The sequence below is a fragment of the Cydia pomonella genome, chromosome 1, assembly GCF_033807575.1.
Source record: "Cydia pomonella isolate Wapato2018A chromosome 1, ilCydPomo1, whole genome shotgun sequence".
Taxonomy (NCBI): domain Eukaryota; kingdom Metazoa; phylum Arthropoda; class Insecta; order Lepidoptera; family Tortricidae; genus Cydia; species Cydia pomonella.
This window is the reverse complement of record NC_084703.1, coordinates 32,132,986-32,149,222: the sequence shown is the minus strand read 5'-3', so window position 1 is coordinate 32,149,222 and position 16,237 is coordinate 32,132,986. Positions and strand designations below refer to the sequence as shown.

General features: G+C 35.4%; 1 protein-coding gene across 1 annotated transcript; it reads left to right on the top strand.

Annotated features, from left to right (window-relative positions):
- The first annotated feature begins 556 nt into the window (after nt 1-556).
- Nucleotides 557-12,938, top strand: LOC133519659 (replication factor C subunit 4). Its single transcript, XM_061853713.1, has 6 exons — nt 557-991; nt 1,072-1,347; nt 3,266-3,484; nt 5,700-5,859; nt 11,721-11,803; nt 12,520-12,938. The coding sequence occupies exons 1-6, from the start codon at nt 885-887 to the stop codon at nt 12,725-12,727; spliced, it is 1,053 nt and encodes a 350-aa protein (XP_061709697.1). The 5' UTR covers nt 557-884; the 3' UTR covers nt 12,728-12,938.
- The last annotated feature ends 3,299 nt before the right edge of the window (nt 12,939-16,237 follow it).

Below are 16,237 nucleotides of genomic sequence, written 5' to 3'. Positions count from 1 at the left end.
TCAACTGAACATGAATTCCACTTTTGACTATACATTTGTACGTGATCTACCCCAGTATTAACATTTTACTCGACTACGACTTAACCAGAAAGTAGGGTTATGGGTTTAATTACTGATGATTCAGTACACCCTGTAGCTTAGAATACTGGGCGGATTTTTTAAAATGACGTATCGTTAGATTCCTCTTACCCTTCACAACTTGTTTAAACTTGTTTTATTACAGAAAAATTAAACCAACCGCCTTGAGAGGACTCCGAATAACAAATCATATTTTTTCTTCTAGTGCCTAAATTATTTAGCGGATTTCAAAAAATAGACATCAGTAGATCCATAATTAGTAGATACACGAGTGCTACGCAATGCAAAGTTACTAAAATTAACGGAGGAAAACTTTTTAGGGCTAAATAATGTGATCCATGTCCTGTCCTGTGATGGCTAATGCATGCATGTAGCCCGCAAAGAATACAGTGGGCCTACCGCGAAAACCGAAATTCGCTAATTGCGGGGATCTTTTTCTTTCACTCTCACAAAGACGTAATAAGAGTGTCAGCCACAAATGAATTTCGGTTTTCGCGGTAGGCTCCAGGACTATTCTCAGAAAATCGAAGTTCGTCAACTGCGGGCTTTTTTTTCTATCACTGTAGCCCGCGTCTACACTTGGTCTAAACTTGGGCAAACTAAAGCACTGTGTGCAAGCGTTTACTAACAAACTATAATATTGCTATATCAAATAATACTTAACAGTTCAACTGACATGTGTCAGTGTCAAAAGATGAAGTATGAACTAAATCCCGGTAAAGTGAAGCAAAGTGCCGCGTTTTCTTGATTTTATGCTGTTTTGCTATAGTTTTTAATATAATTTGCTAAACTAATCTGACAGAAAAATGCAGGCCTTTCTCAAAACTGGGAAAATATCAGCCTCAGCTAAGCAGACTCCGTCCGGCACCAAACCAACAAAGAAGAAACCACCGGCACCATGGGTCGAGAAATAGTAATGTTTTCTCTATGTCTAGTAAAATTTCATATGTTCTATGATATTTGCAATATGCTAATAATTTTGTATCTCTTCAGCCGTCCAAAAACTATTGACGATATCGTAGATCAGGGAGAGGTAGTTCAAGTGTTGAGAGAATGCTTGTCGGGCGGTGATCTGCCGCACCTATTGTTCTACGGGCCGCCGGGCACGGGCAAGACGAGCGCCATCCTGGCGGCAGCTCGGCAGCTGTTCGGCGATATTTCGCGCGACCGCGTGCTGGAGCTGAACGCATCCGACGAGCGCGGCATACAGGTCATCCGGGACAAAGTCAAGTCATTTGCGCAACTCACAGTCAGCGGCACTAGGCCTGAGTACGTATTATTTGAAATATTAATTTCAGGAGTGTAAAGTGGCATCCAGAGTAATTTAGAACAATGTGTCTGGTATGGCTTATGTGAGGACTTATGAACATATCCTACTACACTTCAAGCAGGAGTCAACTATTGGCTCTACAATACTTTAGTAAGTAATAGGTTATTACTTATTATAACTTAGTAGTGTGAAAATAAGTAATCAAAAAAGTTACTTCTACTTAAAATATTCCAAATTCTCAAAAAATACATTTTGTTGTAGCAACTTGTGACTCCCTCTGCATAACAATATTGATCCAATTACTTTAACTTACAAAAGTCCTCTCCGAAACTACTTTTATTATGTATTTGGTATATCTAAAATAAGTTTTATCTGTAAATTTTGTTATCAAGCAGGCCATTAAAATAAATGTGAACAAACATAATCTGTTAGTTAAATTTCATATTGGATGGATCATTTGGTGGGTTTACACGTTTTCTCAGTTTGTTTTTTATTTTTTAGCATTAGAAAGAAGGTAAGCGATCTTGACATATATTTATATTTATAAACACAATTGAAAAATAAGTCACAGCAAATATGTAATGATTATAAATCATATACAATTGTTTTTCATTCTTTTGCTTTTATAAGTAATTATTAATAAACAAAATATTAATGTTGTTCAATAAAAAGACATGTCAAGATTGTTTACAGTTTTTGAAATGCTAAAAAAACGAAGTATATAAGACAACATGGAGAATAGTTGGATTACACATAGCAATTAGTATCATGCCTCCCCTGTGCACATATTCAAAGTTAAGGGCTATAAAAAATATTTTCTGACTAATCCTTTTCTCTATTAATACACAGGTGTATTAAAGTCATTACATACACACAAGTTGTTAATGTCCGCAGTAGTGTGTAGTAGTAGTAGTAGTATTTGTTATACTGTTACTTTTAATTTTTATTTCTTTATTTTCCTCCTCTTTTATAATTTTATTGACTTTCCTGTAGTCTATTGTACTCAGTGCTATATTTGTCTACTTTTCTTCATCTGCTCAAAGGTTAACTGGAAGAGATCCCTTAAAGGTATAAGTTCGCCTTTGTACTGCTTATCCTGTGCCATATTTATGTTTTATACAATGAGGAGATTATACATACATACATTTGTATGTATATAATATGTCAAGACAGAAAAGTTCGGGTATAAATAAATCACAAAATATGTTTCTATAATTTTATAAATTGCTCTAGATCTTACCTACTTCTTAGCTTTAACTTTAAATAATTATTTGCGTGTATATATCCTTCATCAGCTTCTTGGGCATATTTTTTGGGACTGGTGCTTGACACTTAAAGAGGTTAATTTTAACCAGTGTTAAATATTTGTGTCAAATGCATTTATTTATTTAATGTTATTTAATTAAGATAACAATGATCTTATTATACATATATTAGGGCTCATTTTGTTAATATAATGAGAGCAGGCAGTGACGCATGTTACACGCGGTTAGCATTTATATTCCTTTCAAGCGATTATGTACGATATTATTTACTTTATTTAAAAAATGCTTGTTAAAGACCTACCCAACGACACCATACGCCACTGCTCTTATCCCCTATTTTTTTGTTGTTTTGTGGCATATCGTCAAAATCTGTTGAAAGGGCAAATAGGATAAGGCCGCGACCAATCGTGGGCCGATTTGCCGTGTTTCTCCTCTTGTATATTTTCTGTACCTATTAACTTAGTTATTAAGTCAAAATCCGTACTAACATCCTAAGTATGGATCATTGATCTGCAATAAATGATTTTTTATTTTTTTTATTTACGTTTAATATTTTTCAGCAGTGGTCTATGAATCATCCTAAGATACAATAATAGATCTGTAGTAATGTAACTGGCTATATTTCTGGAATATTTTTGTTTTGATTTTCCAGTGGAAGGCCGTGCCCTCCATACAAGCTGGTGATACTGGACGAGGCGGACTCCATGACCACCGCCGCGCAGGCGGCGCTCCGCCGCACCATGGAGCGCGAGACGCGCACTACACGCTTCTGTCTAATCTGCAACTACGTGTCTCGTATCATTCCGCCGATCACGAGTCGCTGCTCCAAGTTCAGATTTAAGCCACTGGCGAGAGAGAATGTTATTATAAGGTATATAGTTGACATTATCTGATATATTGTGAGGATTTATTCTTTTCAATTTATCTTTTTACTCCATGCATTACTATTCAAAATTTATGTTCTTAATCTCCAGCTACGTTAAGGCGCTAGGCGCCGTTTTTCGCGAAAAACTGTTACTTTCTAGCCTATTTCCACAAAAAATTATGGAAAAAATATGTATGAATGTTCATTCTATGTACAACCATTATCACATTTGACTTTTTACCTGAATTTTATAACTAGGCAGGTCCACACAGAGCGAGATAGATAGATAGATAGAATACTCTTTATTGGCACACCTCAGTAAAAGACACAGCTTAAAGAAAAACAATTGATTAGTTATAGAAGCAGACAACAGACGGTCGTATCGCTAAAGAGCGATCTCTTCCAGACAACCTTTGGGTAGCGGAAACAAAAACAATTAATCAAAAAGAGTAGGTGTTGCAAAAAAACGTTATGAAGCCTACTTTCATACACACAATTTAGGTCAATAAACATACACGAATAAGAAAATAAAATAGACATACATAAACATACATAATAAATATATCAGACACAAACCAAAATATAACAGCAACATATCAACCACAGAGTAAAAAATAAATATGTATTTCAAACACTAAGGGAGATATAAGAACATTTTCTTTAAGAGGCTGTCAATACCTAAAGCGCGTACACTGTCTATTTGTATCGGAGTAAATGAGATAGCACTGTCGCATGTTACTGGGCCTGGGCAAGGGAATAATAAGAAAAATATTTAAATAAAAAAAAGTGGATTATTAGTGTAATATTTAACTCGACCAAGGTTTAGATATAAATGTTTTGAAATTGTGATTTTAATTGCAGACCCATAAGTCAAAACAATAAAGACATAAAACCGTTTAATTGTGATTTTAAGACCAATCTTTGCAATTATTTTCTATCGAGCCGATTTCGTTCAATCGTGTATCGAGTACGATCACGGTCTTTGAAATATAATTAATATGAACATATATTTTTCTTACTTGACTAAAACAAATAGTCTTTCTTAAAAAACTGTTTAAGTAACATCAATTTCAAGGACATTGGGTGTTGACAGCCTCTTAAGTAGTTTTTGAGCGAGCATCGCGCGAGGCAGTTTCCTCGCACACAAAACGGCCAGTGAAGACGTGCCTCGGCCGAGGCGGCACGCGGTTTCCTTGCCCAAGCGCGACCATGGCCAAGCCTTTTCTTCCTCATTTTCTTTTGAATTGCAAAATAAAAGAAACCAAGGCACGGCTGTCATTACGTGCGGCGCACATACACTCGAAAAACATTACCCTCCTCCCTTTAGCAGTCGGGTAAAAAGGTATTTTAACATCTAAATTTGCCGTTTTCGAAAACTGTTTAATGTTGCAAATATTTTAGTTTGCGAATTTTTTAACCGATAAAATTGATTGAACTACATTTTTTTTTTTATACTACGTCGGTGGCAAACAAGCATACGGCTTGGCTGATGGTAAGCAGTCTCCGTAGCCTATGTACGCCTGCAACTCCAGAGGACTTACATGCGCGTTGCCGACCCTAACACTCCGCAACCTCGTTGAGCTCTGGCAACCTTACTCACCGGCAGGAACAAAATACTATGAGTAGGGTCTAGTGTTATTTGGCTGCTGTTTTCTGTAAGGTGAAAGGTACTTCCCCAGTTGGGCTCTTCTCTAGATCTGGAATGACATCTGCTGTGCTGTGCCCTACCACAAAAAGCGAGATCTCTTTTGGACGTAGTTTAAGGACGTACCCGGGTCCAATCCATCTAATGTTTACCATGAATAATCAACAATGGAAAAAAGATTTACTACTATTATGGAAAAGGAGTGAAAATTCGCGATAAAAAAAACCTCCATTAACACTAGCGCCCAAATTAAACGCGTTAGCCCTCATTGCATTCTTCTGTAAAGGACAGCCATGGTACTTCAGTCACCAGATGAAGCTGTTATAATATTCATGGAAATTTTAAATTACTAATTTATGTTTTTAAATCTGTTTCTGTGACATTATCTTTTCAAGACTATGTCATTTTTAAATCGAAACGACTATATCGTGTTATTTACGAAGACGCGTGCCTTGACTCGATATTAAAGGTTAAAATTGATCAATCTGCGCGTCATCGTGGATGACACGAACTACATAACCGATACAAATAGTCGGGCTAGTCCGATATAAAGGAATGTATGTTATCGTGTTCCAGGCTGCGAGAGATCTGCGAGTGGGAGGGCGTGGAGATCGGCGACGGGTCGGTGCTGGAGCAGGCGGTGGGCACGTGCGAGGGCGACCTGCGCCGCGCGCTCACCGCGCTGCAGTGCTGCCAGCGCCTGCTCGGGAAGATCACGGCCGAGGGGCTCGTTGAGGTATAACTTATACTTACACCGGCGACTGACCATCAGTAGCCTTATATCGCAATAACTTTTCAGCAGTCAGGGCCCTTTCTCACAGAGGTCCAGTTCTGCGGAAGTGGGTTTTTACTTAATCCTGCAAAAATCATTCCTGTGTTCACACTCACTAGTTTGGATCCTGTTTTTATTATGCAAGTGCTCGACAACTACATATGGAGTTTATAAGGATAACTATGTATACATTTTAACTGCCAAGTTTGTGCAGTTAGCGTAGTCAGAGTCTAATAAAATTCTCTCATGCTAACATCGCTGATATAGGTAGGTCGGCTTCTGGGCTTACTGTAGCTTTAGTGCGCACAAGACCCTTAGTTAAGTACCTACTTCAGTGGGGATGCGACTCTGATAAGGCCTCATCAGGATGCAACATCCTGTTTATGTATAAAATACAATGATAGAATAAATAGAAAACATTAATGACTCAAGAATTTTTTTTTGGCTGACTACACAAATGAATGCTCTTACCAAGATTTAAACCCATGCAGGGTTTTTTCCACGCCTTCGTAATTTCACATTTTACAGCCTCCAAGGTGTATTTTATAGGAACAAACTCCAACTGTCGACTAGTCCCCCAAATAGATACGCCGATCATTCATTTATCAAATATCCTGTAGGTCATCTAGCGACACTGAGATATGTTCCATTTTTACATACCTATTTTTTTCAAACATCGACAAATGTACGGTTGGTAACACAAAAAAAATTGTCGGCATCTCGTTGGCTCATGGAATTCTATAATTAAAAGTGCTTTGGAGTCGATTCAGGCTTGCCTTAGTTATTATCTTCGCTAGCCAACCACTACCACTTTTGCGATTTATAGTCAAGGATGCAAGATTTCTATATATAGTAGAAACTGGTACATTTTCTGTACTAAAATGACCCAATGCGTCCCTTTTTACAAGTTTTTATTTAACTTGCCCTGTTAGTATGTATGGGACAAATCTTGCAAGTTAAATTTAACCCACTTCCCGGTTTCCGACGATGGTGAAAATTTGCATACCTACATATGTAAGTCGGGTAAAAATTCAATATTATGGCACCATCAAGCTGATTTGATGATGGATACAGGAGGTAGCCATAGGAACTCTGTGATAAAACAACGCAACCTAATTGTGTTTGGGGTTTTTAGAATTGTCTCGGTGAGTATTAGTTGCCTGTGGAAAAAAGTACAGTCAGCGATAAAAGCTTGTACCAAAAATTAATTTTTTGCCAAAAACTTATTCCCATATTTAAGTTAGAATTTTAAAAATGTACAACACGTTTCGCAGAGTTTCTTGTTTCAACTCCATTCTAACAAAACAAATGTTTTTAAAAATAAAACATTTGTAATTCAAGAATCCTAAAATAACTAGCAACAACCTTATTAACAGCATTTGTTTTGTTTATAAGTCTACAGAAAATCATTCTCTTTTTTTTTGTTATCACCCGTTAACACGTGGGGCATCAATCAATGCTCAGTTGTATTCGTATTACTGTCATTACTCAGGATCAATGTACTATGAGTCCGTTAATAAATACACCTCATAAGGTCATAAAGGTACTCTTTATTCTTCAAAAACTGATGAGTGTTGTATTTAATTCTCAGTTGCAAATTTTGAGTTGTTTCGTCATGTTTGCTGGTAGAATTGACTTATTTTGAATGATAAATATTTAATAGTGTTCATTTAGATTTGATTTGAAATGTTTTACAGTTAGTATTGTCCTGGCGTTGGTGTGGTGAATATAAAATGTCGTGTTTCACTCGGTAGAAAAGAATAGAATATAAATCATTTGTCCTGACAACACATCAATACAAGTAACACTGATATATTGGCAGGGGGGCGACTTTGATCCTTTCGGGTATTCACACTGATTGGACTGTATCGGAGCACGGAGCACTTTTTGATATTTAAAAAATTAAACACATGTCAGTGAAAGAATAAGGATCAAAGTCGAATGGCGTTCTAAGAGTTTTAATCACGTGTTGAAAGATGGCAGTAAATTTACTGTGGCTACAAAGTTTTCTTTGACAATCCACCTCTATTTCAAATTATCTTTGTGAATATTAACTTATATTGTTTTTCTTTACTAAAACACATTGGTTTTCTTAAATAACTGGTTAAGTAACATGAATTTCAACAAAGTTGGGTGTTGACAGCCTCTTATTTAAACCAAGTAGTAAAGTTTGTTTAACCCTCGTGCTTTGAAACCCTCGTAACGCTCAAAATTCCATTTATCGAAACACTCGTAGCGTTATAGGTAGTTCGTTTTTAGCTTTAGAAAGAAGGTAAGCGATCTTGTTGAGTCTTTATTATTAAAAACGCTTTTGAAATTAAGTCACGGCAAATATGTAACAATTATAAATGATATACGATTATTTACATTATTTTTCTTTCATAAGTAATATAATCTTATTTTTAAAAAGCGTTTTGCTAAATTTCCCATAAAGAGGCACATCTAGATTGTTTACCTTTATTCTAATGCTACTAAAAAAACGAACTATAGCGTTGTTCAATTTTGGAATCTTTCGCTTGCTCGGGTATCAAATTTAGCTAATTTTGATGTGCTTTCGTAACGACAGCAGACTGTGATCTAAGTAAGTTCAAAATACGCAAGTAACAGTTAAGGCATGTACTGGGTGGTTTTTAGAAATAATCTTAAGTTTTTTGGTTATAGTCAGCTGCTATTTACTTTACCCTGTTATATTATTTTTCTAACCGCTAGGGTACGATGACAGATGTCATCGCAATACAATTTTGCGAGATATTGCGTTGTTAGGTTAGGTTAGTTGTATGAAGATACAGTTGATACCGTACCCAAGCTATTTATTACTTAGTTGACCGGTTAAATACGTGTCATTTAAAAAAAATACTTATAGTTCGTATGTATGTTCGAGTCCGGTTTTTGCGATCGAGCGGAAATTGGGATAGCTCCAATGAATATGAAATGTTATGGTAATATCGAGCTGATCTGACGAAGATCATATGAATTCTATAATAATACAACGCAACCTCATGGATTTTGACACATTTGGATGAATGCGACTAGTAAATGACTGTGTGATAGCTTGTAACAAATAAAAATGAATATAGGTAAAAAACTTAAGTAAGTCACCTGTTGTATGTAGTTGTGACGTGTTCGAATAGACATTTGTTTTGTTTGTGTGTGTCTTTTAAACATGTATTGTCTATTCGAACACGTCACAACTACATACAACAGGTGACTTACTTAAGTTTTTTACCTATAATTGTATGTAAAAATACGCAAGTAAGTATAACGGGTTAGTACTGATTGACTAGCACGTTATCTTTTCGCGGATAAGCAAAGTAATATTCTTTGTTTTAATAAATAATGATGATCATAGGAATTCTATAATAATACAACGCAACCTTATGGATTTCGACACATTTGGATGAATGCCACTAGTAAATGACTATGTGATAGCTTGTAAGAAATAAAAATTAATAATTTCATGAAAAATACGCATGTAAATATAACGGGTTAGCACTGATTGACTAGCACGTTGTCTTTTCGCGGATAAGCAAAGTAATATGTATGTATTTATGTAAACACTTTATTGTACATAAGGGACAGGTAGAGATAAAAGGAAAAAATAATAATGTTGGCAATGTACAAAGGCGAACTTATCCCTATAAGTAATATTTTTTGTTTTAATAAATAAAGAAATGCCAAAATATCGTTTTGATAAAAGCTTGTTTCTTTAATACCAGTTGCAACCGTCGAGCAAGTCTATTGAAATGGATATGTTGAATAGTATTTTATTTTCTATTGTCTCGTGTAATCGTGTCATAGCCACGTCAAATCCGAATATGTGTAATCAGGGGAAATAATATATAAGTAAATTGATACAGTTATACCTTGTGATGTCCAGATGAACTTACTAAAAGTCCTCGAGCGTGGAGGCTGTGCTAAAGGTAGGGTGTAGAGGGGGGTTGATGGTACTCGTACCCTTTTTCAGATTTTTGCTCATATCCGCAAATCTAGCGGAAAACGTCAAATCAGTACATCTTATAAAACGTCCCCCAAACTCAAAATCTACCGAACAAAATTTCATACAGTTTTCATCTATCGATAGAACGATTCTTAAGGAAGATTTAAGTGTATAATTTGCTTTGCTTTTTTTGTAAAAAAAAAATAAAATATGACGTTGATTGCTAACGATGTCGGAAAAAATCACGCTGTCGAGGAGCTTAGCTTCAATCGAAAGCTCTATCTAGTCCGTTTGAGCTATAACAACATAATGCATGGCAGGGTTGTCTCTCTTTCATTGTTCTACAAAAAAGTCCGCGATGGTGTTTGTCTATCTTTTAAGGAAAACTTACTATACCCATTCTTAACATCTAGAAAAATATCCCATAATATGTGGTATTTGCAAAGCTAGTTACATGGATATTGGATACAGTATGAATCATTATCAAATGAAATTCGTAAGTTATATTAAGCATTTCATACAGATAACAATGGTATTTTAAACCATATAATTTAAATGAATATCTTAACCCATATCGTAAATTAAAAATTCACTTTCGTGCATTCACTCGCATTTCGTACAAATTACGAAATGTTAAAGACGCTAACCTTTGTTAGTGCCAATTTTTACCACCGCATGCGCTGCGATCCCTTTACTATATCCCCACGATGCACTTCGCACGTCTCCAAGGTGTTTAAGTTAACAAAGACATAAGTTTCGGTAACGTCTGAGGTAAGTAATTGCTTAAGTTTAGGATCCAACTTACATTAGGTATCATTTTCAACTAAAAAAGATGTAGACCATACTAAATTTCATCTAAATCGGTTCAGCGGTTATTGATACCTCGTTCATACAAACTTCGTCCCCCCTTTTCACTCCTTCAAAGGATTATGACTGGGATAAAAACTATTCTATGTCCTTTCCCGGGGTTCAGACTATCTGTATACTAAATTTCGACTAAAGTTAAGCGTGAATTATATATTTTTATGTTTTTGCTTTGTAACGGTGTCAATGTGATATCATGAATGCACACCATCAGCACACCCCTCACCCTCGAGGAATTTTAGTATGTTCATCTGGATACCACAAGGTATAACTGTACCAATTTATGAAACTACATTAATTATTTCCCCTGATTTTATTAATTTTCTTAAATTACGGTGCGTCTTTTAATGATTGTGAGTCATCATATCATTAGCTACTTAGAAATCTCAGAACGCATATTATTATAAGTACATATTATGCGAGTCATTAGGTTGAGTTGAACACATTCTATTGTTGCAATTTAATAATGGAATTGCTAGAATTCAACAATATAAATGTTCTTATCTACTGATTTCTATTTATGTCTTTTTCTATGGAAATTAACACATGCACATAATAATATGTAATCTTTATGAATTCTATACAATAGGTACTAAGGTTATTCATGTATTTCAACTTATTTATAGTTCTCTGAGAATCTTTTTTTTTGTGCTGATAATAAATCACAACAAAACAACTATGCCTCACTCTTTTACACTTTGAAGCATTATTTTATGGTGCTCAAATAACTTGAGATTATGTTATTTAGGAGACGCCAGGTACCTTAACTTTAAATAGGTAGATTACGGCCTTAGAGCGATAAGGAAGGTAGCGGCCGAAGGTTTGCAATAATCTGTTTAGAAATTCCAGGGCGTGGTGTTTTTGGTTAATGCGTGTTAATAACGTGCATAGAATTTATGCTAAACAATTATTCCACTTTGATGTTAAGTTACCACTTTGGAAATTTTACCGTGATTGAGGTAAGGAAAGTTAATTGGTTTTTCTATACAAATTTAGTGTAATGGGGACTTTGCTTTTGTTTCAGGTGACTGGTTTGGTACCTGAAAAATTAGTCAACGAGTATTTGGCCATCAAGAACTACGGGGAACTGGAACAGTTTGTTGAGAAGTAAGCAATCATCATTTTGCCTTCATGTCTACGCATTAATTTATGAAAATAATTGCATCTACCCGCGACTTCATCTGCGTACAATTCATTCAAGACTGTACCCTCTCCCCTCCCTCTTGCCGCGCCCATCATATTTTTGACTAGACTTAAGTTAGTCTTAAGTTTTGTTTTTTTTTAAGATTTTTTTTTGTTTATTTAGTGGAATACCGAAATTACAGTTTGTAGATTATAAAAAAAAGTTTAAAAGATAATTGAAGAAATATGTTTATAACGTATTTTTCTTACTTAAATATTAAATTTCTAAATAAATTAAACTGTACACATTTTACGTGACAGCTACTCCATATCAAAATGAACTGTCATGGCTATGTCCATCATCCGACGCGAGAGGTATAAAGCGTTGGTGGTTGAGCGGTATGGCTAGATGGCCACAGAATAATAGTATGGTTTCCAATTCTGAGGTATTGTACGGGATTTGATATTTTATCAGTATAGTATTTCGGAGAACACAAACGTCAGGTATTCAAATTGTGTTAAGCCCCTAATTCTCACTGGGCTTGCCTAAGCCCTCTTAACCGTCCCAGTGAAAAAATACGCTATGTAGACCCATGGTGTATTCTCCCAGTGAGACGTATTCTGCTTATGGTGATTGAATTTAGGTACGGTAGTTGAGAGCGCCTGGAAGAAAGGATTTTAAAAAAGTTGTATGTTTTCAGTTTCCTAATGGAAGCGTATTCGGCGTCGCAGCTTCTGGAGCAGGCGTCGGCGGCGGTGGTGTGCGCCGAGCACCTGACCAACCGGCAGAAGGTGCGCATCAGCGAGAAGCTGGCGGGCTGCGCGCACCGCCTGCAGGACGGCGGCGCCGAGGCCATGCAGCTCACCGACCTGGGCTGCGCCATCATCATGGCCAACAACGACCCCTGATCCCTCGTGCCTCCACTTATTCATACTCTGTTATCTTGTAACCGTCACCACTATTTTTTACAGTATATGTCGTAATAGTACGGGTCGAATTGAATTAAGGAACATATTAAGCTTATTGCCCTGTAGGTATCTAACGGTCAAAAGGATTATTCATGCCGCGAATGTGTTGACAATTGTCAAAACTACCTAAAGCCGACATTTGTTACATTGATTGTGATTGTTACGTGCATTTGGTTGTCATTATATTGATACCACTTTGCGTCGGTTTCAAATGGGTATGCATCGACACGAATTATGTTATATTTTTACATATCAAACCCGAAGCTTAGTTTTTATACACTGACACGAATTTAACGATACCAAAACACATTTATTAAACTGTATCACAACTTCTAAACATAAGCTGCTGTTATTCTTGGGTTACCTGTGAGACTTTTCATCATTACTTGTTATCAACAAGTTAGAAGTGTATTATAATATTATCAAAAAATCCTAATCATGAAATAAATATTGTAAAATAAATATGACTACTTAAATTATGTAACGGTACAAAAAAATTGACAATAAATTATTTAAAAATCAACAAAAAATATCAAGCAAATAACGGTACCTATTATTATAGGCCTATTTTGTTCCCGCGGGAGTTATGGATTGTAAAAAAAGCTATAAATGAGTTTTACTCTTAAAATACTGACGTTTATAATTTATTGTTTTTGTTTATGATTAAAATTATTTAATTTGATTAATTTAACAGCCGTTTTAAATATTTTTACATAATTTTCAATCGTGGCTGAATGCCGAATAAGTCTAAGTGCCTAAGATGCCTAACCTGTCAAGAAATTACAAAATGGCAGACGAATGTTTGATATGTCACCGTATTTAAGAATTATTTCGCTTAAAATTTAGTTTTTTCTTCGTAAGTGTAATGAAAAACATTGTGTGTAACTCCGGGGTAAGAATATTGCAAACTCGGGTCTTTAATTCCCTCCAGCCTCCGGCTGTCGGGAATTACCACCCTCGTATCCAAACTTTCACTAACCCCCTCGTTGCATAATGTACTTATTATAATGTAACGATGACTGTACTTGATCCTTGGCAAAAAAAAACGTGAGTTCAAGCCTCGTTTGCGCCTGATAAAGTAAAATAGCGGGCGTAAAAATATAAATCTTGTGAGATACGTTGTCAAGAAAAGGTTTAAAAACTTCCTATACTATTTTATACATCTACACAATAACGCATTTTTTGGCGTTTCGGTAGCGAGTTTAAATTTTAACAGTGTGTATTTCTGCTGTCGCTATATAACAACAAGTATTTTAAATATTGAATTTCAAATATTTTACGATCCCTGCAGATTGCAATGAATAGGTACTACATTGTTCAATTGTGTTCTTCTTTATCAGACACCGCAACTGAATAGTGAAAACCATGACAATTGAAAGTTCTGTATCATGTTATCAAATTAGTTTTTATCTTTTGTTAAAAACCACACGAATTGAACGCTAATCTAATTATAGTCCTTTAAAAAGGTATCTTTGCTATGTAAGGAAAAAAATAGATTTCAATGTCAATTTTACTTTTTGTGAACTCTATGTAGTCAAATCAAAAACACAGGCCCAGATTAGTGTCCGAGACATTGGTAATTTTCTAATAAGCTAAGTATTTTCTGATAATAAATATTTTAATATTTTCCAATGATACATTTGCATTTTAAATTAAATATTTTTTTAAATTTGCATTTTTTTTTAATAGTCGCATCACCCCTGCCCGACGTACACCTGCCGTAGGTTTTACTACTTGATTGAAGGCTGTCCATCAACTCTAGGGAGAGGATTACCATCAGTTGTAGCCGGCTAACTAGAGCGGTAAATGAAAACTAGGTTCTTAAGGTAAAAACTGCAATAATAAACATATATACAATAAATAAAACTGAGACCCGTAAGTATGTGAGCCGTATGTAAGTAAAAGATAGTTACTGGTCTTAAGAGGCTGTCAATACTTAAAGCGCGCACACTGTCTATTTCTATCGGAGTAAATGAGATAGCACTGTCGCATGTTACTGGGCCTGGGCAAGGGAATAATAAGAAAAATATTTAAATGAAAAAAGTGGATTATTAGTGTAATATTTTACTCAACCACGGTTTAGATATAAATGTTTTGAAATTGTGATTTTAATTGCAGACCCATAAGTCAAAACAATAAAGACATAAAACCGTTTAATTGTGATTTTAAGACCAATCTTTGCAATTATTTTCTATCGAGCCGATTTCGTTCAATCGAGTACAACCACAGTCTTTGAAATATTATATTTTTCTTACTTGACTAAAACAAATGTTTAAGTAACATCAATTTCAAGGACATTGGCTGTTGACAGTCTCTTAACGTCTATAGATCTTGAGGCAACTCGGAGCCGAACGAATGTGGCTTCGGATGTCACCAAGGCACCCACAGGAAAAACTTCAGCACCCATAAAATCAGGTAAATAAGCTGCGGCAGTCGTGTGTCTCAAGACTAAGAGAATAAGTAAGGGCTGTAACAAACGAGCGTGCGATAATTTTTTTTAAACCGAAACTTTAAACCTATAATATATTATGCTGAAGCGATCGCCATCAAAATCAAAGTGATTTGTTAAGATTTAGTAAGTGGAACCAGTTTTCTCCCTGAATGGAATTTCATAGAAAAGTACCGTTATTTCGTATAGTATTTTTCCCTCGTATAGGATCGCACAGCTATTTTTCCCTGTACTATGTACAGAAACCGTGTTGATAAAACCATTTTGGGGTATAATGTTAACTGACTATAATATTAGTACAATATACTTCGCAGTTGGTTCCATACTCAGAATAGAATCTGACGATGTAATTATAAATATAGGCTCACCAATGGAGATTAGTGTGTTATTTTTATAGTATTTGGTGTATTTGCTCTTGGAAAGCAGTTTGGTAAAGTTTAACTGCTGATGACGACCATAAAGTGATGGCATGACTTTTCGGTACTTCGGTATTAAAGTCGGTACTTAAAGATAAAAAATACACCCTATGAAATAATTGTAACCCATGACGGTTCATTCTCTTCATTCTTAATACGAATTAGAAGTAGGTAGTTTCATAGAATGATTGTGTCTTATAAAAGAAGTGTGGTCTATATTTCGATGTTGTGTTTTTAATGACAGAAGTAAAATGTTATTTATTGATGTAATTGAGGTCTTGTTAATGTAAAAGGAATGCATCGAGTTACGAATCATTTTTCTGTAAGTATCAAATAAAGTGGGTAGTTATTCCGGGTGTGGCCTACAGCACGAGCAAATAATTTAAACATAGATTATACTCTTCAAACTGACACCTTTGTTCAATAACTTTTAAAAATTATGAAGACTTTAGACTTCTTATTTTTCATACAAATTAATCAATTTTTTTTCGTGTTATGGCTCCCTCAAGGAGTTGACGATTCTGCCAATTTCGAGGTTGTATAAGACAATTTAATTTTTTGCTCAAGCTACTGACCACATCCGGT